The 18396-nt window shown below is 48.9% G+C and overlaps 1 protein-coding gene across 1 annotated transcript in view; it reads left to right on the forward strand.

The window, feature by feature from the left end:
• The window catches only part of gnav1 (guanine nucleotide binding protein (G protein) alpha v1), a 147008-nt gene that overhangs the window by 64279 nt on the left and 64333 nt on the right, over nt 1-18396 (forward strand). The window contains exon 4 of the mRNA XM_085963850.1: nt 1182-1342. Within this exon, the coding sequence (XP_085819976.1) occupies nt 1182-1342 (161 nt within the window). The remainder of the gene's footprint in view (nt 1-1181; nt 1343-18396) is intronic.

Genomic DNA, 18396 nt, shown 5'->3' on the forward strand with positions numbered 1-18396 from the left:
CTCTTTCTCTCTCTCTTTCTCTCTCTCTTTCTCTCTTTCTCTTTCTCTCTCTCTCTCTCTCTTTCTCTCTCTCTCTCTCTCTCTCTTTTTCTCTCTCTTTGGCTGTCTGTCTGTGTCTCATGCTATCTTGCACATACAACCAATAATTGTCCTGCTACCAGCTTCCTACAAACGTTTAAACTCAACCTTTACCCCTTTGGCGATCCTGACAATCCGACCCCTAACTTGTTTGAATCCATGTCTGTGTGTAAACTGGTTGGAACACCCTAGACTGCCAGTAAATGAGTCTTGCACATACAAGATGGACAGGTTAGAGCTCTGAAAGATTGGGTCGATTGGTCTGCACGGGGACTTGGACACGTTGGGGATTCCAATGTTGCTGGAGCTTACACCACCCAGGCCCTCGAGGACATGGCCTACTAGATGTGCACGTGGTCAGTAGACTACCAGAGGAATAGGATGGACTCCAGTATGGGCCTGAAGAGAGAGTCCCTGCCTGACCATCACTCAAAGCCGAAGCATCTCTTACTCCGTAAACCAAAGCTGAAAATACCCTGCCTCTATCCCCAGCACCCCCCACAAGTGCTTGAGCACATCCTGAAAGCAGGAATTCTGTCTGGGTCTCGAGGGTTTTCAATTGGACAACAGCATTTGGTTGTTTGTGAATTTATCTAGATCCTAAAATCTTGGGTTTGGAGCTCAACCAAGGTTGAAATGAATGTGCCCTCAGGAAACTTATAAAACTCTAACAGGACTAGACAGACTAGATGCAGAAAGGATGTTCCCGATGGCGGGGGAGTCCAGAACCAGGGGTCACAGCCTAAGGAGAAGGGGTAAGCCATTTAGGACAGAGATGAGGAGGAATTTCTTCACCCAGAGAGTGGTGAACCTGTGGAATTCTCTACCACAAAAGGCAGTTGAGGCCAATTCATTAAATATATTCAAGAAGGAGTTAGATATATTTCTTAAGGCTAAAGGGATCAAGGGATATGGAGAGAAGGCAGGGACAGGGTACTGAATTTGGATGATCAGCCATGATCTCATTAAATGGCGGCGCAGGCTCGAGGGGCCGAATGGCCTACTCCTGCTCCTATTTTCTATGTTTCTGCCTCGTTGTGCCTGATGTGTAGTAACTCTGGAATCACATTGCCCGCTCCGAGCTCTTGCCTGTTGTGTTTCAGATCCACGCTCAGACGGTCCTGTCCTGCGGCCGGTGTTTTGATGAGGACTACGCTCTCTTTCCGTTCATGGCCCACGCCCTTCGCTGCCTGTGGGCGGACCAGCGGGTGAAGCTGGCGGCGTCGCGCGGCTACGAGTTTGAACTGAACGACTCTGCACATTAGTAAGTTCGCACTTCCACGCTCAGACTGCATTACACAGTATTCACAGCACGTGAACAGGCCATTCGGCCCCACAGGTCCATGCCAGTGTTCATGCTCCCACCCTACTTCATCTCACCCCATCAGCAGATCCTTCTATTCCTTTCTCCATCATGCACTAATCGAGCTTCCCCCTTAAATGCACCAAATGCTGTAAATTGAAGCTATTGCAACAATGCTCGGTAGCAGTGAATAAAGCAAATCTGTTGGGATGTATTAAAAAGGTCAATATTGAGCCAAAGTAGTGGGGTAATCCTGCCACTTTATAAATCATTGTGTGACCACACTTAGAATAGTGTACAGTTCTGGTCACCACAGTGCACAAAGGATATTGCAGCTATTGAAAGGACGCAGAAGAGAGCAACCAGAATGATCGAGGGGATGGAGGGATTAGATTAGGAGGAATGATTGTAAATTGGCCACGTTCTCACTGGAATAGAGAAGGCTGAAAGGTGATGATAGCTGATTTTAGGATTTTAAAGGGACTAGATAATGCGGACCATGATGAGCTGTCTCACCTTGTCCAGAACAGTGGAACAAGAGGACATGGCCTGCGCTTGAAGGGAAAAATTCCAAACTAATCTGCGGAAACAATATTTCAGGGAGCAAGTGGTCAATCTCCGTAGGAACAGGCTCCCTATGGAGACGGTGGAAGCAGACAGTATTGATTCATTCAAATGCAAATTCGATAGATTTCTTTCAGAAAATAACATTTTGGGATACAGTGCATGAGTAATTTGAGACATGACATGTGGTAAGTGTAGCGTGCTTGGGAGGAACGGGTGACTTTGACCCAAAGCTCTCCAACACTGGGGGTTTCTCGCCTCCTGTCTGAGTATGTTGTCGACTTGTTGATCGAGATTGATCGCTATGATTAGTCAACAACTCTATTATCATTGGCAAGGCCAGCATTTATTGCCCATCCCTAATTGCCCTTGAGAAGGTGGTGGTGAGCCACCTTCTTGAACCGCTGCAGTCCGTGTGGTGAAGGTACTCCCACAGTGCTGTTAGGGAAGGAGTTCCAGGATTTTGACCCAGCAATGATGAAGAATCGGTGATATATTTCCAAGTCAGGATGGTGTGTGACTTAGAGGAGAACTTGGAGGTGGTGGTGTTCCCATGTGCCTGCTGCCCTTGTCCTTCTAGGTGGTAGAGGTCGCAGGTCTGGGAGGTGCTGCCGAAGAAGCCTTGGCAAGTTGCTGCAGTGCATCTTGTAGATGGTACACACTGCAGCCATGGTGCGCCGATGGTGGAGGGAGTGAATGTTTAAGGTGGTGAATGAGGAGCCAATCAAGTGGGCTGCTTTGCCTGGATGGTGTCGAGCTTCTTGAGTGTTGTTGGAGCTGCACTCGTCCAGGCAAGTGGAGAGTATTCCATCACACTCCTTACTTGTGCCTTGTAGATGGTGGAAAGGCTTTGGGGAGTCAGGAGGTGAGACACTCCCCGCAGAATACCCAGCCTCTGACCTGCTCTTGTAACAGGATTGATGTGCAAGGACGGGAGTGCTTCAGTAACGTAATCCCAGTATATTGGGGAAGGTGCAAAGTGTTGGTCTTTCATTCTTAACCGAAATAATGACTCACTTTATTCAAAATGCTACAAGCTGTGTTTTTAATTGATTTCCAGGATGTGAGTAATATTTAATTCTAATTCCGGATGTGTAAATACTTAATGCTTGTTGATGAATGTCAACATTTCCTTTTTAAGAAGAATTATATAAACATTATATGTAGATTATGTCTTGTGCTGATACAGTGCACAGTGTGGGGGACAGTAGAGTGGGACGGAAACCTGGCATCCTGACTCGTCAGGCCTACACGTGACTTCTGTCCCACAGAATGGGCTAGATTTTCGGGGAGCCGTTAGGCGGGGTTTCAGGTGTGTGGCGGCGAAAATCCCGAATTTGGGGGTCCCGACACCATCCCGCCCAAAACCCCGCCCCACGTAAGTTTCCGGGGCGGCGGGTACCCGACCCGCCGAAACCAGGTGGGAAGGCATTAGTGCCAATTAACTGCCTGTTAATTTTTAGCCTAATCCCTATTTTGAGGGGTTTCGTGTCGGTTTCCCGACGGTTCCAAACCACGCCAGGTAGAGCAGGCGGGCCGTCGGGTTGAAGGAGTTGGAGGGGTCGCAATGTCGGCGCTCAGGTGAGTGATGGGTGCATGAGTGCAAAGGTAAGTGTGTTTGGTGTGTCTAAAGTGTGTAAAGAACTTTTACTTACCTGTACTTAGCAGCCTTTCTTCCTGTAGCCGTCGGGAGCGCATCACTCAGCCGGAGCTGAAAGCTGAACGGCTGCAATCTGTCAAAAGTGACAGCCTTCAGCTTTGAGTGCCGGTGAGAGTTCTAACTGAGTCTGTGCAGAATGACTCAGCTTAGAACTCCGAGTGTCAGTGTTTCACAGCTTCAAACAGCTGTCAAACACTGATATTTCATCCGTCAAGAACTCTTGACAGATGAAATTGCAGTCTGTGACGTCACCTGTTGCCGGGTGGCCCTTAATTGGCCTGCTGAGCGGGCTCAACAAGGTCAATCAAGGGAAAATCGCGCGGATTGGCCAGACGTCGAAGTAGGTGGGTCAAAAACCCGAAAGGGGAAGTCCCGCCGCCTTCCCGACAGGTTCGGCAAAATCTACCCCAATGTGCTTAACTCATAATGTTCCCTAGAAAACCAGCCGGTTGTACAGGTAATTCAGCAGTGCAAGAATACAGTGCCTTTCACAACCACCGGACATCCCAAAGTGCTTTACAGCCAATGAAGTACTTTTTGAAATGTAGTCACTGTTGTAATGTAGGAAACGCTGCAGCCAATTTGCGCACAGCAAGCTCCCACAATCCGCAATGTGATAATGACCAGATAATGGCCTAGAAATTCGGGTCGGGGGCTTCCCGCGGGTGTAAGCCCCCGGTCTGCACTTAACTTGCGCACCGGCCGTTGAGCTGTGGGCTCCCGTGGAATTCCGATCCGGGGCCTGGTCCAGCTGTCGGCGCGCAGTGCTTGCGTATCCCAGGGGCGCAGTTAGTTCGATGCGTCCCCTGGGATCACGTGGGCCATGGGCAGCCAATCGGAGCAGGAAATGCTCCATTCATAAGTCTGACAGGAAGTGCTGTCAAACTTAGAAATACTATGGGCCCCTTCTTCTTACAAAACATCACTAAATCTTCAAATAACTTTTTTTTAAATCACATTTTTAAAATAAACTATAAATTACATGAAATAACTTTTAATTTAAATTTTTGAAAAAAATAATTTTATTTTCTAACGGGGCTAAAAATAAACTTACCTTGCTTTAAAGTATTTAAAAATAATAAACCTGTGGAAAAAATGTTTTAATTTTAATTAATTCACCACTTACCTTGTAAAAAGCCGGCCTTACGCCTGCTTTTTACATGTCTAACTTCTGCAGACTTACCTTCCCGGGAAAACCTGTATATAAAAAAAACCCACTAAGTTTGATGCGCACGCGCAGCCTCCCCCGCGCACGCGTTCGACCTCTGAGCCCCTTCGTCAGGGGAACGGAAGTGCCGGTTTCCCGCGCATGCGCAGTGCATGCAGGAAACCGGCACTTCCATTGGGCCTACGGGTGAGTACCCTGTGCGTACTCACCCGTGGAGAGCCGAATTTCTGGGCCAATCTGTTTTAGTGATGTTGATTTAGGGATAAATGTGGGCCAGGAGACCACCTTTGAAATAGTGCCATGGGATCTTTTACGTTCACCTGAGAGGGCAGACGGGGCCTCGGTTTAACATCTCATCTGAAAGATGGCACCTCTGACAGTGCTGCACTCCCTCAGCACTGTACTGGAGCGTCAGCCTAGATATTTGCGCTCAAGTCTCTAGAGTGGGACTTGAAGCCATGACCTTCTGACTCAGAGGCGAGAGCGCTACCCACTAAGCCACTCCTGACACTCGATAGAAGGCTGCTCGCTCGGCCCCCTCCACTGCCCGGCCCTCCCAGTGCCCACTCTCTGCCCAGCATCTGCTGGAACAGGGTTGCGGGTGGGAATGTGAATGGGATGGAGCAGTACGTGGAGGCCGAGATAGAGCCACTCTCCCGAGACCGAAACCACACAATAAAATCAACGTACATTTCAGAGCCAGGACTTGCCTGGCAGAGTGACGACCTCAACTATTCAAAAAACATTCAAACTGACAGCAAGCAACTAATTACTGTGACTTTCCCTTTTTTAAAAACACAGCAAGTCCTTGAAAGCTAGCACCTGGTTGGTTATTAGCTGGAAAGGGCTCCGTGTGACATTTCCACAAATCGGCTTGTAATTGCTGCTCCTGTGTAACGCTCGCGGAGTTAATTTGCATGGCGCCTGTATTTCTTTTCAACACAAAGTGAGCTAATTGCCGGTTTTGACATTAACGCTCAGCCGTGGAGGTAAAAGGTCGGATCAGCTGTAACCAATGGCAGCATTCTGGCTTCTCCTGGTTGTTATGGAGTAATGAATGTCATTGCACTGACTCAGACACAATTAGAACCAGCGAGAGCGAGAGAGACCAGTGTCGTGATCGCACAATCTGTTTGGCCTGGTGAGCCGCCGGGGGAGGAGGTCAGGTCAGCGTGACCATGAGCTGCCTGTCTAACAACACCGAGCAAAGGTGGCCCCTGAAACTTATTTTTTAAAGGTTGCTTGCTTAGTTAAAGGGATTTTTTTTTCCCCCCATGGCTCAAATTCACTTCAGGCGATTAGTGCAGAAGTTGAAGTGAGACCAAAGTTCGGAAGATGTTGGATTTGTCATTGACTTTCAAGACTGGTTGTCAATGTAGTTGGGCCTCAGATGTTTAGAAACAGAGAGAGAGAATAACCCAGTGTGGTTCTGAGGGAGCGGGGCATGGTCGGAGGGGCAGTACTGAGGGAGCGCCGCACTGTCGGAGGGGCAGTACTGAGGGAGCGCCGCACTGTCGGAGGGGCAGTACTGAGGGAGCGCCGCACTGTCGGAGGGGCAGTACTGAGGGAGCGCGACACTGTCGGAAGGGCAGTACTGAGGGAGCGCGGCACTGTCGGAGGGGCAGTACTGAGGGAGAGCTGCACTGTTGGAGGGACAGTACTGAGGGAGTGCGGCACTGTCGGAGGCGCCGTCTTTTGGATGAGACGTTAAACCGAGGCTCCGTCTGCTCTCTCTCGTGGATGTAAAAGATCCCATGGCACTATTTTGAAGAAGAGCAGGGGAGTTCTCCCTGATGTCCTGGCCAATATTTTTCCCTCAATCAACATCACTGAAACAGAATATCTGGTCATTATCACATTGTTGTTGTTTGTGGGAGCTTGCTGTGCGCAAATTGGCTGCCACGTTTCCTACATTACAACAGCAACTACACTTCATTGGCTGTAAAGCGTTTTGGTGCGTCCGGTGATCATGAAAGACGTTATAGAAATGCAAGTCTTTTAAGCTTATCGGAGGAGATTTTTAAAAAATGTTTTAGTGAGGGAGTTGTTACTGCTGGGGAGTAGAACCATGTGTTTATGTAATGCCCCTCCACTGAGCTAATGTCTCCAATATTTTGGGGTGGGAGGGAGCCCAGGGGACAGATGACGAGAGAAGGTCTTTGAAGGGAAAGGGAGAACCCGTGACCTAATGTTGTCTGACGAGCAAGGAATGAGCCCGGCCAAGCCCAACCTCGACAGTGGGTGAATAGCCTGCTGATGGTCACTATCTAGGCTCCTTGGTGAAGGATAGTGACCAGCACCAGTCATACTGCACCCTCGCCATCCAGAGATTAATTATCCAACACATCTGCTCCGAGGTAGCAGACCTGGAGTGCAACTTCTAGCGTGGTGTCGGCTATTGAAACCTCTGGTGCAGTCAACGCACCTTGGGCCATGCTCACTGTCTGTCGTCTTTAGACTGGTGGTTGGTCCAAATGCATCATAAGCTAGCGAAGAGTTACAGCCAAGTTGTTCCTCTTCACTGTGTGAGACGAGCACTGCATCGTCGGCTAAAAGAAGCTCTCAACAGATGTTCCACTTTACTTTCCACTCTGAGGTGTGCAGTCGTCGAATCTCGCAGCACAGAAGGAAGCCATTCGGCCCATCGTGTCAGTGCCAGCTCTTTGAAAGAGCTGTCCAATTAGTCCCACTCCCCCCTGCTCTTTCCCCACAGCTCGGTAAATATTTTCCCCTTCAAGTATTTGAAAGTTATTATTGAATCTGCTTCCACCACCCTTTCAGGTAGTGCATTCCAGATCATCATAACTCGCTGAGTATTAGCGTTTTCCATCTGATCTTGTACGGAGTAATCCACCTTTGGCACTAGGTGAGAAAGCATAAAGAAGCAGCCCAGAGTCGAATATACCAAAGAGCGTTGGTGCCAAAAACTCACCTCTGTTTGACACTACTGTGGATTTTAAAACTAATCAGACTGATTCCTGTACTGGATTGTAGCCGTCATCCCATCATGGAATCGGACTGGGGAGCAACCAACTCGCTCCGGCAACTGGAAAAGGCCCTTTCTGCCGACCAGGTCAAAGGTCTTTGTAAGATCTAGAGAGGCTGTGTGTGGAGAGAGGTTTTCCCCACTCCTGACTCTTGCCGTTGCCTCGGTGCAATGTTCGGTGGCAGTGAGTAAAGTAAGTCCGATGTTGGGATCTATTAAAAGGTCGATTGTTGATTGTTGTTCTACCAGCAGGGAAGTGGCATTGACTCCCTGGATAAACACGTTCAGCGAGTGCTTGCAATCTTTCGAGAATGACCCAGGTGAATGCCTTGCCGGCAACGCTAAGGAGAGAAGTTCCCCTATTAGTTGTTCCATTCGCTCCAATCTCCTTTGTTTTTCTACAACCGGAATGATGTAGGCACCCGTCATGTCTTGTGGTGCCCCTTCCTTCCCTCCAACAAGCAAGCCAGACATTGGGCAGATGTTTAAGCACAAACTTTCCTCCTTGTTTCAGTACTTCAGCTTCGGAAAGGCAGCAACCACATTCGGCCAATTGATGAAGCGTGTGTGGATTAATAGGAAGTTAACATTGAACACCAAGATATGGGTCTACCAGACATGTGTTCTGCACACCTGGCTGTACGGCAGTGAGACCTGGGCCACCTACAGCTGGCATCAGCGAAGACTAAACTCCACACCCACTGCCTCTGCCGTATTCTACATAGCAAGTGGGAAGATAAAAGTCCTGACTCCAAAGTACTTGAGGAAGCTACATTGCCAGGTCTAATAGCGCGGGCTCCATCACCTGACCCTGTCCCTCAAGCGTGCACCATTTGTGACCAGGACTGTCGCTCGTGAATTGGACCCTTCAGGCATGAGGGATGTTGCAGCGTAGCAACGTAACTGGACTGCGTTGGCCTTGCACCATTGCCTTTCGAGACTGACTGTTGCGATTCAGTGGGCAGCACTCTCGCCTCTGAGTCAGAAGGTTGTGGGTTCAAGTCCCACTCCAGAGACTTGAACACAAAAAATCTAGGCTGACTCTCCAGTGCAGTGCTGAGGGAGCGCTGCACTGTCAAAGGTGCCATCTTTCGGATGAGGCGTTAAACCGAGGCCACATCTACTCACTCGGGTGGATGTAAAAGATCCCACGGCACTATTTCGAAGAAGAGCAGGGGAGTTCTCCCTGGTGTCCTGGCCAATATTTATCCCTCAATCAACGTAATAAAAACAGATGATCTGGTCATTGTCACATTGCTGTTTGTGGGAGCTTGCTGTGCGCAAATTGGTTGCCACGTTTCCTACATTACAACAGTGACTACACTTCAAAAGTACTTCATACCGCACTGTAGCAATGGTCAGTGCCTCGGGAGGGGAGGAAAAGAACAACAAAATGTAATTCTGGGTTTTAACCCGTGCTGTATTTCTACACTTGAACCCATAAGCACGATGTAACTCAAAATCCCAAATGGACCCAAATTGTTTTATGTTTTCTCTAATCTAATGCGCACTCGGTGTTCTGGGGGACGGCTCGTGTTGACGTGCTGCTTAATATTCCTGTCCGTCTGCACCAGTTCCCAGATCCATCTGTTCTCGCATATAATATTCAGTCACTGAGATCTGTTTCTTGCCTCAACTCTGTTGATTTTAATGTGACTGTGATCGTATTTGAAGTTTCATTCGCACGGTGAACAGAATGTTTTCAGTGTGGGGACTGGAGCGCGGGCAGATAAAGTAATAACGGGCGACGATGTAGCAAGTTCTCGTTAAGTTGGGGCAGAATAAGTGACCGTAACAAAGAATCCAATCCAGTAATATCGAATCCTCATTTCCCAGAGAAGCCGATTTAAAAGTTAATGACTCACTTCGCAATTAAATAGATGAAATAAACTGGTGCCTTTGTTGAGTGGCTGTTACAGGAGCCGTGTGTTGGGAGATTTTATTCGTGTCGTCTATGAAGAAAGACTTGCATTTCTGTAGCGCCTTTCACGACCTCAGGACGTCCCAAAGCGCTTCACAGCCAATGAAGTGCTTATCTGAAGTGTAGCCACTGTTGTAATGTAGGGAAGATGCTGGTGAGTGGGCAGGACAGGTCCGTGCGAGAAATGTCTGTATTTATATTGCAGAATCAGCTGAAATGGTGGTGGTATAGTCCAGGGCGGCAGGGGCTGTGGAGTCGGCCCTGTTCACGTTGCTTAAAAGTTATAATCTGCAACTTAATTTTCTGGCTAAATGTCTTGGGATGGTCCAAACAGGCAGATGGTTAGACGCCCGTGCCACGGGCCTGTGAAGACTAGCTGAGCCACTCAACACCGCCAATGGCCAAAACGATGGTGCTCCTGGCTCCCAAGAGGTCATCCTTGTCTTTGTCACCGGGCAGACACCAGTAAAAACTCACTCTTTGGTGTGGCTCCGCACCATTGTGACACCGCCTCATTTACATTACAGCTCGGCCGCCCAGGTCAGAGGTGAAATCGGTGACGTGACTAAGGTCAATGCAGCAAAAACGTGATGCATGAAGTGAGCGGGAATCTGCCGCCTTAAAAAAAAAAAAAAAAAAAAAAAAAAAGAAGCAGGAAGTGATAAATATTGGCCAGGACACCGGGGAGAACGCCCCTGCTCTTCTTCGAAATAGTGCCATGGGATCTTGTACGTCTGCCTGAGAGAGCAGACGGGGCCTCGATTTAACGTCTCATTTGAGAGACGGCACCTCCGACAGTGCAGCACTCCCTCAGTACTGCACTGGCGTGTCAGCCCAGATTTTGTGTTGAAGTCCCTGGAGTGGGACTTGAACCCACAACTTTCTGACTCAGAGGCGAGAGTGCTGCCCACTGAGCCACGGCTGACACAAGAAGTCATTTAGTTTTTACTAAACAAATGTTGAATTCTGTTAATACTTTGTGTGTTGGAGGTATCTTTTCAGTGAGAGTGGGACACACTCATCCTTGTTGATAACCTTTTAGACTGAGAACGGGGGCACTAATCTAAAAAGCAGAACATAGGAGTGTATGAAATTCTCATTTAACAATGTGAAGTCAAACATAATCCTCTTTACTTAATATATATATATCTTTTAATAAAGGTATAACTTTGTTATAAAATCTCCACACTTTCATTTCTACCATCCTGAAGGCAAAAGGTGTCTTTTTAAACCGAGTGATTTTAAACAATTTAATAATGTACCCAGTCTTTGATTGTTTCGCGCTCAGAGGCTTTTATTCAGTGAATCTAATGGTGCCGTTATTGTCTGTTTGGAGGGTACTGTATAGCAATGTGTAGTTTTGCATTAACCTGTTGTTGTGTAATATATAGTCCTTGTGTGAAGAGGCTGTTATAATTTATCTCTATCTCCGAGTCTGTAATGCGAACCCAGATTGCTATTTCAACGTTGGATGAGACCTTCGGGACAGAAGACAAATGGAAATTTCTTAACCAAAGAGAGGAAAGCATTTGGAATAATCTACTGAACAAAGTAATGGAGGCAAAGACATGGGAGGTCCTCAAAGAAACAGTGGTGGAGTCAGATTGTATAATATCACTCCACCATTGGTGGCCGTGCCTTCAGCTGTCGAGGCCCTAAGCACTGGAATTCTCTCCCTAAAACCTCTCCACCTCCTTTGACCAAGTGTTTGGTCACCCATCCTAATATCTCCTTTTTGTACCACACAAATGGCAGGAAAGTAATAGTTGCCACAAATGCGTTGTCAACACGCTTTTACACATCAGAGTGAAAGGGGACTGGCGACAAGCCAGAGGCCTAGACAGCAATAGTACACATGGGCGAGTGACCTCCTCTGTGGCAAGGCAACATAAGAACTAGAAGCAGGAGTCGGCCATACAGCCCCTCAAGCCTGCTCCACCATTCGATAAGATCATGGCTGATCTTCGAAAGCAACTCCAATTTTCCGCCCTATCCTTTGGTTCCCTTCGTGCCCAAATGTCGATCTCTGTCTTGAATATACTCAACGACTGAGCATCCAGGTAGAGAATTCCAAAGATTCACAACCCTCTAAGTGAGGAAATGTCTCCCCATCTCAGTCCTAGATGGTTGACCCCTTATTCTGAGACTGTGACCCCTAGTTCGAGACTCCCTAACCAGGAGAAACAACCTCTCGGCATCTACCCTGTCAAGCCCCCTCAGAATTTTATACGGTTCATTTGAGATCACCTCTCATTCTTCTAAACTCCAGAGAGTTTCGGCCCAATCTACTCGATCTCTCCTCATAGGACATCCCAGGAGTCACTCTAGTGAACATGTTTAACATCAACACGTTCAATATCTGAGGGGACTCTACCCATACCAGCTGATCCTTGGTGCAATACACTGCATCATCCTCCCATGCACAGCGATCGATGCTTCCCCATGGCACTGTTTGGAGCCCAATGCTTTGACCTTTTTGTTTTTGTGTTGTATTCTTACGATTCCTAATCCAATATCAAATAATCGAGACGAGGGAACAAACTGATTGATTTCTGGCTCCGATTGCCAAGTTCCTGTAAGTTTCATCACGTGACCTCCCACCGCCCCGCCTGGTTAAGCAGCCTTTTTCCCACTTCCAGTAGTTCTGTAACTAAAACAAAAGTATTCAACGAAAATAGAAATATAAACATGTATTTTTTTTAAAATGCCCCCTATGATTTTTCAACAACAACTTTGTATTTATCTAACTCCTTTAACGTAGTAAAATGTCCCAAGGCACTTCACAGGAGCATTAGATTCATAGAATCATAGAATGGTTATAGCACGGAAGGAGGCCATTCGGCCCGTCGAGCCCGTGCCGGCTCGCTGCAAGAACACTTCAGCTAGTCCCACTCCCTCGCCCTTTCCCCGTAGCCCTGCAGATTTCTTTCCTTCAGGTACTTGAAAGCTGTGATTGAGTCTGCCTCCACCACCCTTTCAGGCCGTGCATTTCAGATCCTAACCACTCGCTGCATACATTTTTTTTTCTTGTGTCTCCATTGGTTCTTCTGCCAATCACCTTAAATCTGTGTCCTCTGGTTCTCGACCCTTCCGCCAATGGGAACAGTTTCTCTCTATCTACTCTGTCTAGACCCCTCATGATTTTGAACACCTCGATCAAATCTCCTCTCAACCTTCTCTGCTCCAAGGAGAACAACCCCAGCTCCTCCAGTCTATCAACATAACTGAAGTCCCTCATTCCTGGAATCATTCTCGTAAATCTTTTCTGCACCCTCTGAGGCCTTCATATCCTTCCTAAAATGCAGTGCCCAGAATTGGACACAATACTCCAGTTGTGGCCGAACCAGTATTTTATACAGGTTCATTATAATTTCCACACTTTTGTACTCTATATCTCTATTCATGAAGCCCAGGATCCCGTAAGCCTTTTTAACTGCTTTCTCAACCTACTCTGCCACCTTCAATGATTTGTGCACATATACCCCCAGGTCTCTCTGTTCATGCACCCCCTTGAGGATTGTATCATTTTAGTTTATATTGCCTCTCCTCATTCTTTCTACCAAAATGTATCACTTCACACTTTTCTGCATTAAATTTCATCTGCCACGTGCCCGCCCATTTCACCAGCCTGTCTGTCGTCTTGAAGTCTATCACTATCCTCCTCACTGTTCACTATACTTCCAAGTTTTGTGTCATCTGCAAATTTTGAAATTGTGCCCTGTACACCCACATCCAGGCCATTAATATATATATCAAGAAAAGCAGTGGTCCTAAAACCGACCACTGGGGAACACCACTGTATACTTTCCTCCAGTCCGAAAAACAACCGTTCACCACTACTCTCTGTTTCCTGTCACTTAGCCAATTTCGTATCCATGCTGCCACTGTCCCTTTTATTCCATGGGTTTCAACTTTGCTGGCAAGCCTATTATATGGCACTTTGTTGGACACCTTTTGGAAATCCATGTACACTACGTCAACCGCATTGCCCTCATCAACCCTCTTTTACGTCCACCCGAGAGGGTAGTCAGGGCCTCGTTCATGCCTCATCCGAAAGATGGCACCTCCGACATGGAACCCTCCCTCTACTGGCTCTGGGGGTGTCTGCCTAGATTATGTGCTCAGGTTTCTGGAGTGGGACTTGAACCCACAAACTTCTGACTCCGAGGGGAGAAGCAAGACTGTCGGGTGAAAAACCTGAGAGTACAAGTCAGTCATATTAAGGACAAGGTTTAATAGTGTTTAACGTGTGAAGTTATCTTCCAGAATCCAAATTAAACAGCAACAATATAAAACCACAGCTAGAGTGTCTGGTCAGAGCTGATTGGCGGTGAGAGACTGGGAACAATCAGTAAGATGTTATTGTCAACTCATTGACGGAAGCTTCTCTGAGAGTAGCTGCTTAAAGGTGATGGCAGTGCCCCACAGCAGACTGAGGGGTGCATTGATTAATCTGCTGCTGAAACCCTCCTCCATGCCTTTGCCACCTCTGGACTTGACTATTCCAACGCTCTCATGGCCGGCCTCCCACCTTCCACCTTTCATAAACTTGAACTCATTCGAAACTCTGCCCGTGTCCGAACTCGCACCAGGTCCCGTTCACCTATCACCCCCTGCGCTCGCTCACCTTGGCTCCCTGTCCGGCAATGCCTTCATTTTAAAATTCTCATCCTTGTTTTCAAATCCCTCCTTGGCCTCGCCCCTCCCCATCTCTCTAATCTCCTCCAGCCCGACAACCCCCCCACCCCCGGCGATCTCTGCCCTCCTCCAATTCTGGCCTCTCGCACATCCCTGATTTCCTTCACTCCACCACTGGTGGCCGTGCCGACAGCTGCCTTGGCTCTAAGCTCCGGAATTCCCTCCCTAAACCTCTCCCCCCTCGCTACCTCTCTCTCTCTTTCCTCCTTTAAGACGCTCCTTAAAACCTACCTCTTTGACCAAGCTTTTGGTCATCTGTCCTAATATTTCCTTATGTGGCTCGGTGTCAAATTGTGCTTGATAATCGCTCCTGTGAAGCGTCTTGGGACATTTTACTACGTTAAAGGCGCTATATAAATGCAAGTTGTTGTTGAAGGTGATGCGGTGAATAGAAACATAGAAGATAGGAGCAGGAGTAGGCCATTCGGCCCCTCGAGCCTGTTTCGCCATTTAATGAGATCATGGCTGATCATCCAAATTCAGTACCCTGTCCCTGCTTTCTCCCCATACCCCTTGATCCCTTTAGCCTTAAGAAATATATCTAACTCCTTCTTGAATATATTTAATGAATTGGCCTCTACTGCCTTCTGTGGTAGAGAATTCCACAGGTTCACCACTCTCTGGGTGAAGAAATTCCTCCTCATCTCTGTCCTAAATGGCTTACCCCTTCTCCTTAGACTGTGACCCCTGGTTCTGGACTCCCCGGCCATCGGGGACATCCTTCCTGCATCTAGTCTGTCTAGTCCTGTTAGAATTTTATAAGTTTCAATGAGATCCCCTCTCATTCTTCTAAACTCCAGCGAATATAAGCCTAATCGACCCAATCTCTCCTCATACCCCATTCCTGCCATCACAGGTATCAGTCTGGTGAATCTTCGCTGCACTCCATGGCAATCTTCCACTATCCAGTGTAATGGAGAGGACGCTTCAGGTGTACGTTTGGTGCAGTATTAAACTTTGGCATGGGAATGGGGACAAGTACAATACGAATAAAAGAACCTTCCTGCAGTTTTATTCAAGAAATGGAGATTAGTTACAAATAAGCGATTGGAAGGGGTGTGACTCCGATTTGATTGTGTGTGTCTGGATGAGTAGTTCAGCTATCGCAGACGTGGGCAGGGGGTGTTGTCTATTGGAAAAAAGGATGTCAAAAGCTTGATTTATGAAATGTAATCTGATGTGTTCATTAATGTGATTGTCACCTTGTGATGAACTCCCTCCATGCAGATTTCACAGTCCGCTGATTGAGTTAAAGTGAGTTGTTGCTTAAGGACAAGAGTAAAATGGGTTATTATTTTTCTGAAATGCTTCAGAGGCAATGTAGATCTGTGTTTAATTTATACACAGAAAAATAGCTACTTGTGTGCAAATTGCTGATCCAGTTTTAAAGGGGCACTGTTATCTCTACAGTCAGACACGGTAACGTGCAGGTCAGATGCCAAGTAAAGCCCGTTCTACCCAGCGGGATTAACTGGCCTTTGTGTACAGGCAGACCTCGGGCTGCTCACTGCAGTGCTGGGGCTGCCAATTCCAGACACACAACTCACTCAGCCAGTGACGATCTAAGAATGAACTTGAGGTGTCAGCTGTGGCTCAGTGGATAGCACTCTCGCTTCTGAGTCAGAAGGTTGTGGGTTCAAGTCCCACTCCAGAGACTTCAGCACAAAAATCCAGGCTGATGCTCCCAGTGCAGCACTGAGGGAGTGCTGCACTGTCAGAGGGGCAGTACTGAGGGAGCGCTGCACTGTCGGAGGGGCAGTACTGAGGGAGTGCTACACTGTTGGAGAATCTGTATTTAGGGAGCGCGGCACTGTCGGAGGGGCAGTACTGAAGGAGCGCTGCACTGTCAGGGTCAGTACTGAGGGAGCGCTGCACTGTCGGAGGGGCAGTACTGAGGGAGTGCTGCACTCTTGGTGGGTCAGTACTGAGGGAGTGCTGCACTGTCGGAGGTGCCGTCGCGTGGACCTAAAGGATCCCACTGGGCTATTTCGAAGATGAGCAAGGGAATTATTCCCCGGTGCCCTGGGCCAATATTTATCCCTCAACCAACATCACTTAAAACGGATTATCTGGTCATCATCACATTGCTGTTTGTGGGAGCTTGCTGTGTGCAAATCGGCTGCCGCGTTTTCCTCTATTCCAACAGCGACTACATGTCAAAAAAAGTACTTCATTGGCTTTAAAGCGCTTTGGGACGTCCTGAAGTCGTGAAAGGCGCTCTAGGAATGCAAGTTCTTTAATTGTCTTCTCTCCTCTTTGCCTCTGCAAGGTGAGCCTCGGCCTCTGAGCTCAGTTTGTGGATGGAGAGAGCAAACACCCACAAAACCGAACCGACGCAGCGTGCAGCATGCCACCGCAGCGTGACCACCACTGACCAGTGGGCTAAATGGTGGATGGTGCAATTTCCTCCATGTTGACCAATTATTTAAGAACGCTGGTGGGGGGGGGGGCGGCGGCGCGGGGGGGGGTACAGATCAGCCATGATCTAATTCAGTGGCGGAGCAGGCTGGAGGGGCTGAACGGCTCAGACAGTTTTGGTGTATGTTGAGTAGAATGTTGTCCACGATCTTGTGTCACTTCAGGAAGTGGTGAAGTGAGGTGTACTGTGAAAACAGAAAATACTAGAAATGTGCAAAAAATAAATAAATAAATAAAAATAAATGTACGGTAGGCCAGTAAGAGATGAGTAATGATTTTGTGGAGGGGGTGCCATAAGAGCATAAGAATTAGGAGCAGGAGTCGGCCATTTGGCCCCGTGGCTGATCATTGACCTCAACTCCACTTCTTCAGAACTGTAGATGGACATGTTGTCTGTCCTTGTTTCAGATTCCTTGTACTGGCTGTTTTTATTTTGTTGTATGATGGATCCATATTGGCTACCAAACTGGAGCAGTGTTTTTTTTGTTATCCTGTCTATGTTTCCCCCTCGGCCGCGCTCTGCCCATGTGGACAATGGGCCTTCAGCCACTTGGCCTTTGACGGTGGTGTTCAGCTGTCCAGTAGATGTCTCCAGGCAGATCCTAGGGTGACTTTGATTCCCTCCCAAACTTTCAGCCCACAGTCCATTGCATCCATGGGCCCTCTTTCCCCCACCCCCCGGCCCACCACACAGATACCCGCAGGGGAATCACAACCTCCCCCATGTGTGGTCCAGCCCGATTACTTGCCAACGAGCAGGAAGAGCCAGCAAGGTGAGGGGCTCACGCGTTTGAACCCGGATCGTACCACGCGCAATGCGAGGGAGGGAGGGGCGGAGCGGGGAGGGAGGGGAGGAGCGGGGGGAGGAAGAGGGAGGGAGAGAGGGAGGGCGGAGGGAGAGAGGGAGGGCGGGGGGAGAGAGGGAGGGCGGGGGGAGGAAGAGGGAGGGAGGAAGAGGGAGGGAGGAAGAGGGAGGGAGAGAGGGAGGGCGGGGGGGAGAGAGGGAGGGCGGGGGGAGGAAGAGGGAGGGAGAGAGGGAGGGCGGGGGGAGGAAGAGGGAGGGAGAGAGGGAGGGCGGGGGGAGAGAGGGAGGGAGAGAGGGAGGATGAGGGCGGGGGGAGAGGGAGGGCGGGGGGAGAGGGAGGGCGGGGGGAGAGGGAGGGCGGGGGGAGGAAGAGGGAGGGAGAGAGGGAGGGCGGGGGGAGGAAGAGGGAGGGAGAGGGAGGGCGGGGGGAGAGAGGGAGGGCGGGGGGAGAGAGGGAGGGCGGGGGGAGGGAGAGAGGGAGGAAGAGGGAGGGAGAGAGGGAGGGCGGGGGGAGGAAGAGGGAGGGAGAGAGGGAGGGCGGGGGGAGGAAGAGGGAGGAAGAGGGAGGGAGAGAGGGAGGGCGGAGGGAGAGGGAGGGCGGGGCAGAGAGAGAGGGAGGGCGGGGGGAGGAGGAGGGAGGGAGGGTGGGGGGAGGAAGGTGGTGAGAGGGAGGGTGGGGGGAGGAAGAGGGAGCGGGGGCAAGTTGGTAAGAGAGGGGGCATGGGAGTGCAGGAGGCTGCTCATGTTTGGTCACTGATGTGCATTTTGTTGAGTGCTGCAGTTTATAGCTATGTT

Source organism: Somniosus microcephalus, chromosome 21 (genome assembly GCF_052327205.1).
Source record: "Somniosus microcephalus isolate GS21.2 chromosome 21, FLI_Smic_1.0, whole genome shotgun sequence".
In the NCBI taxonomy this organism is placed as follows: domain Eukaryota; kingdom Metazoa; phylum Chordata; class Chondrichthyes; order Squaliformes; family Somniosidae; genus Somniosus; species Somniosus microcephalus.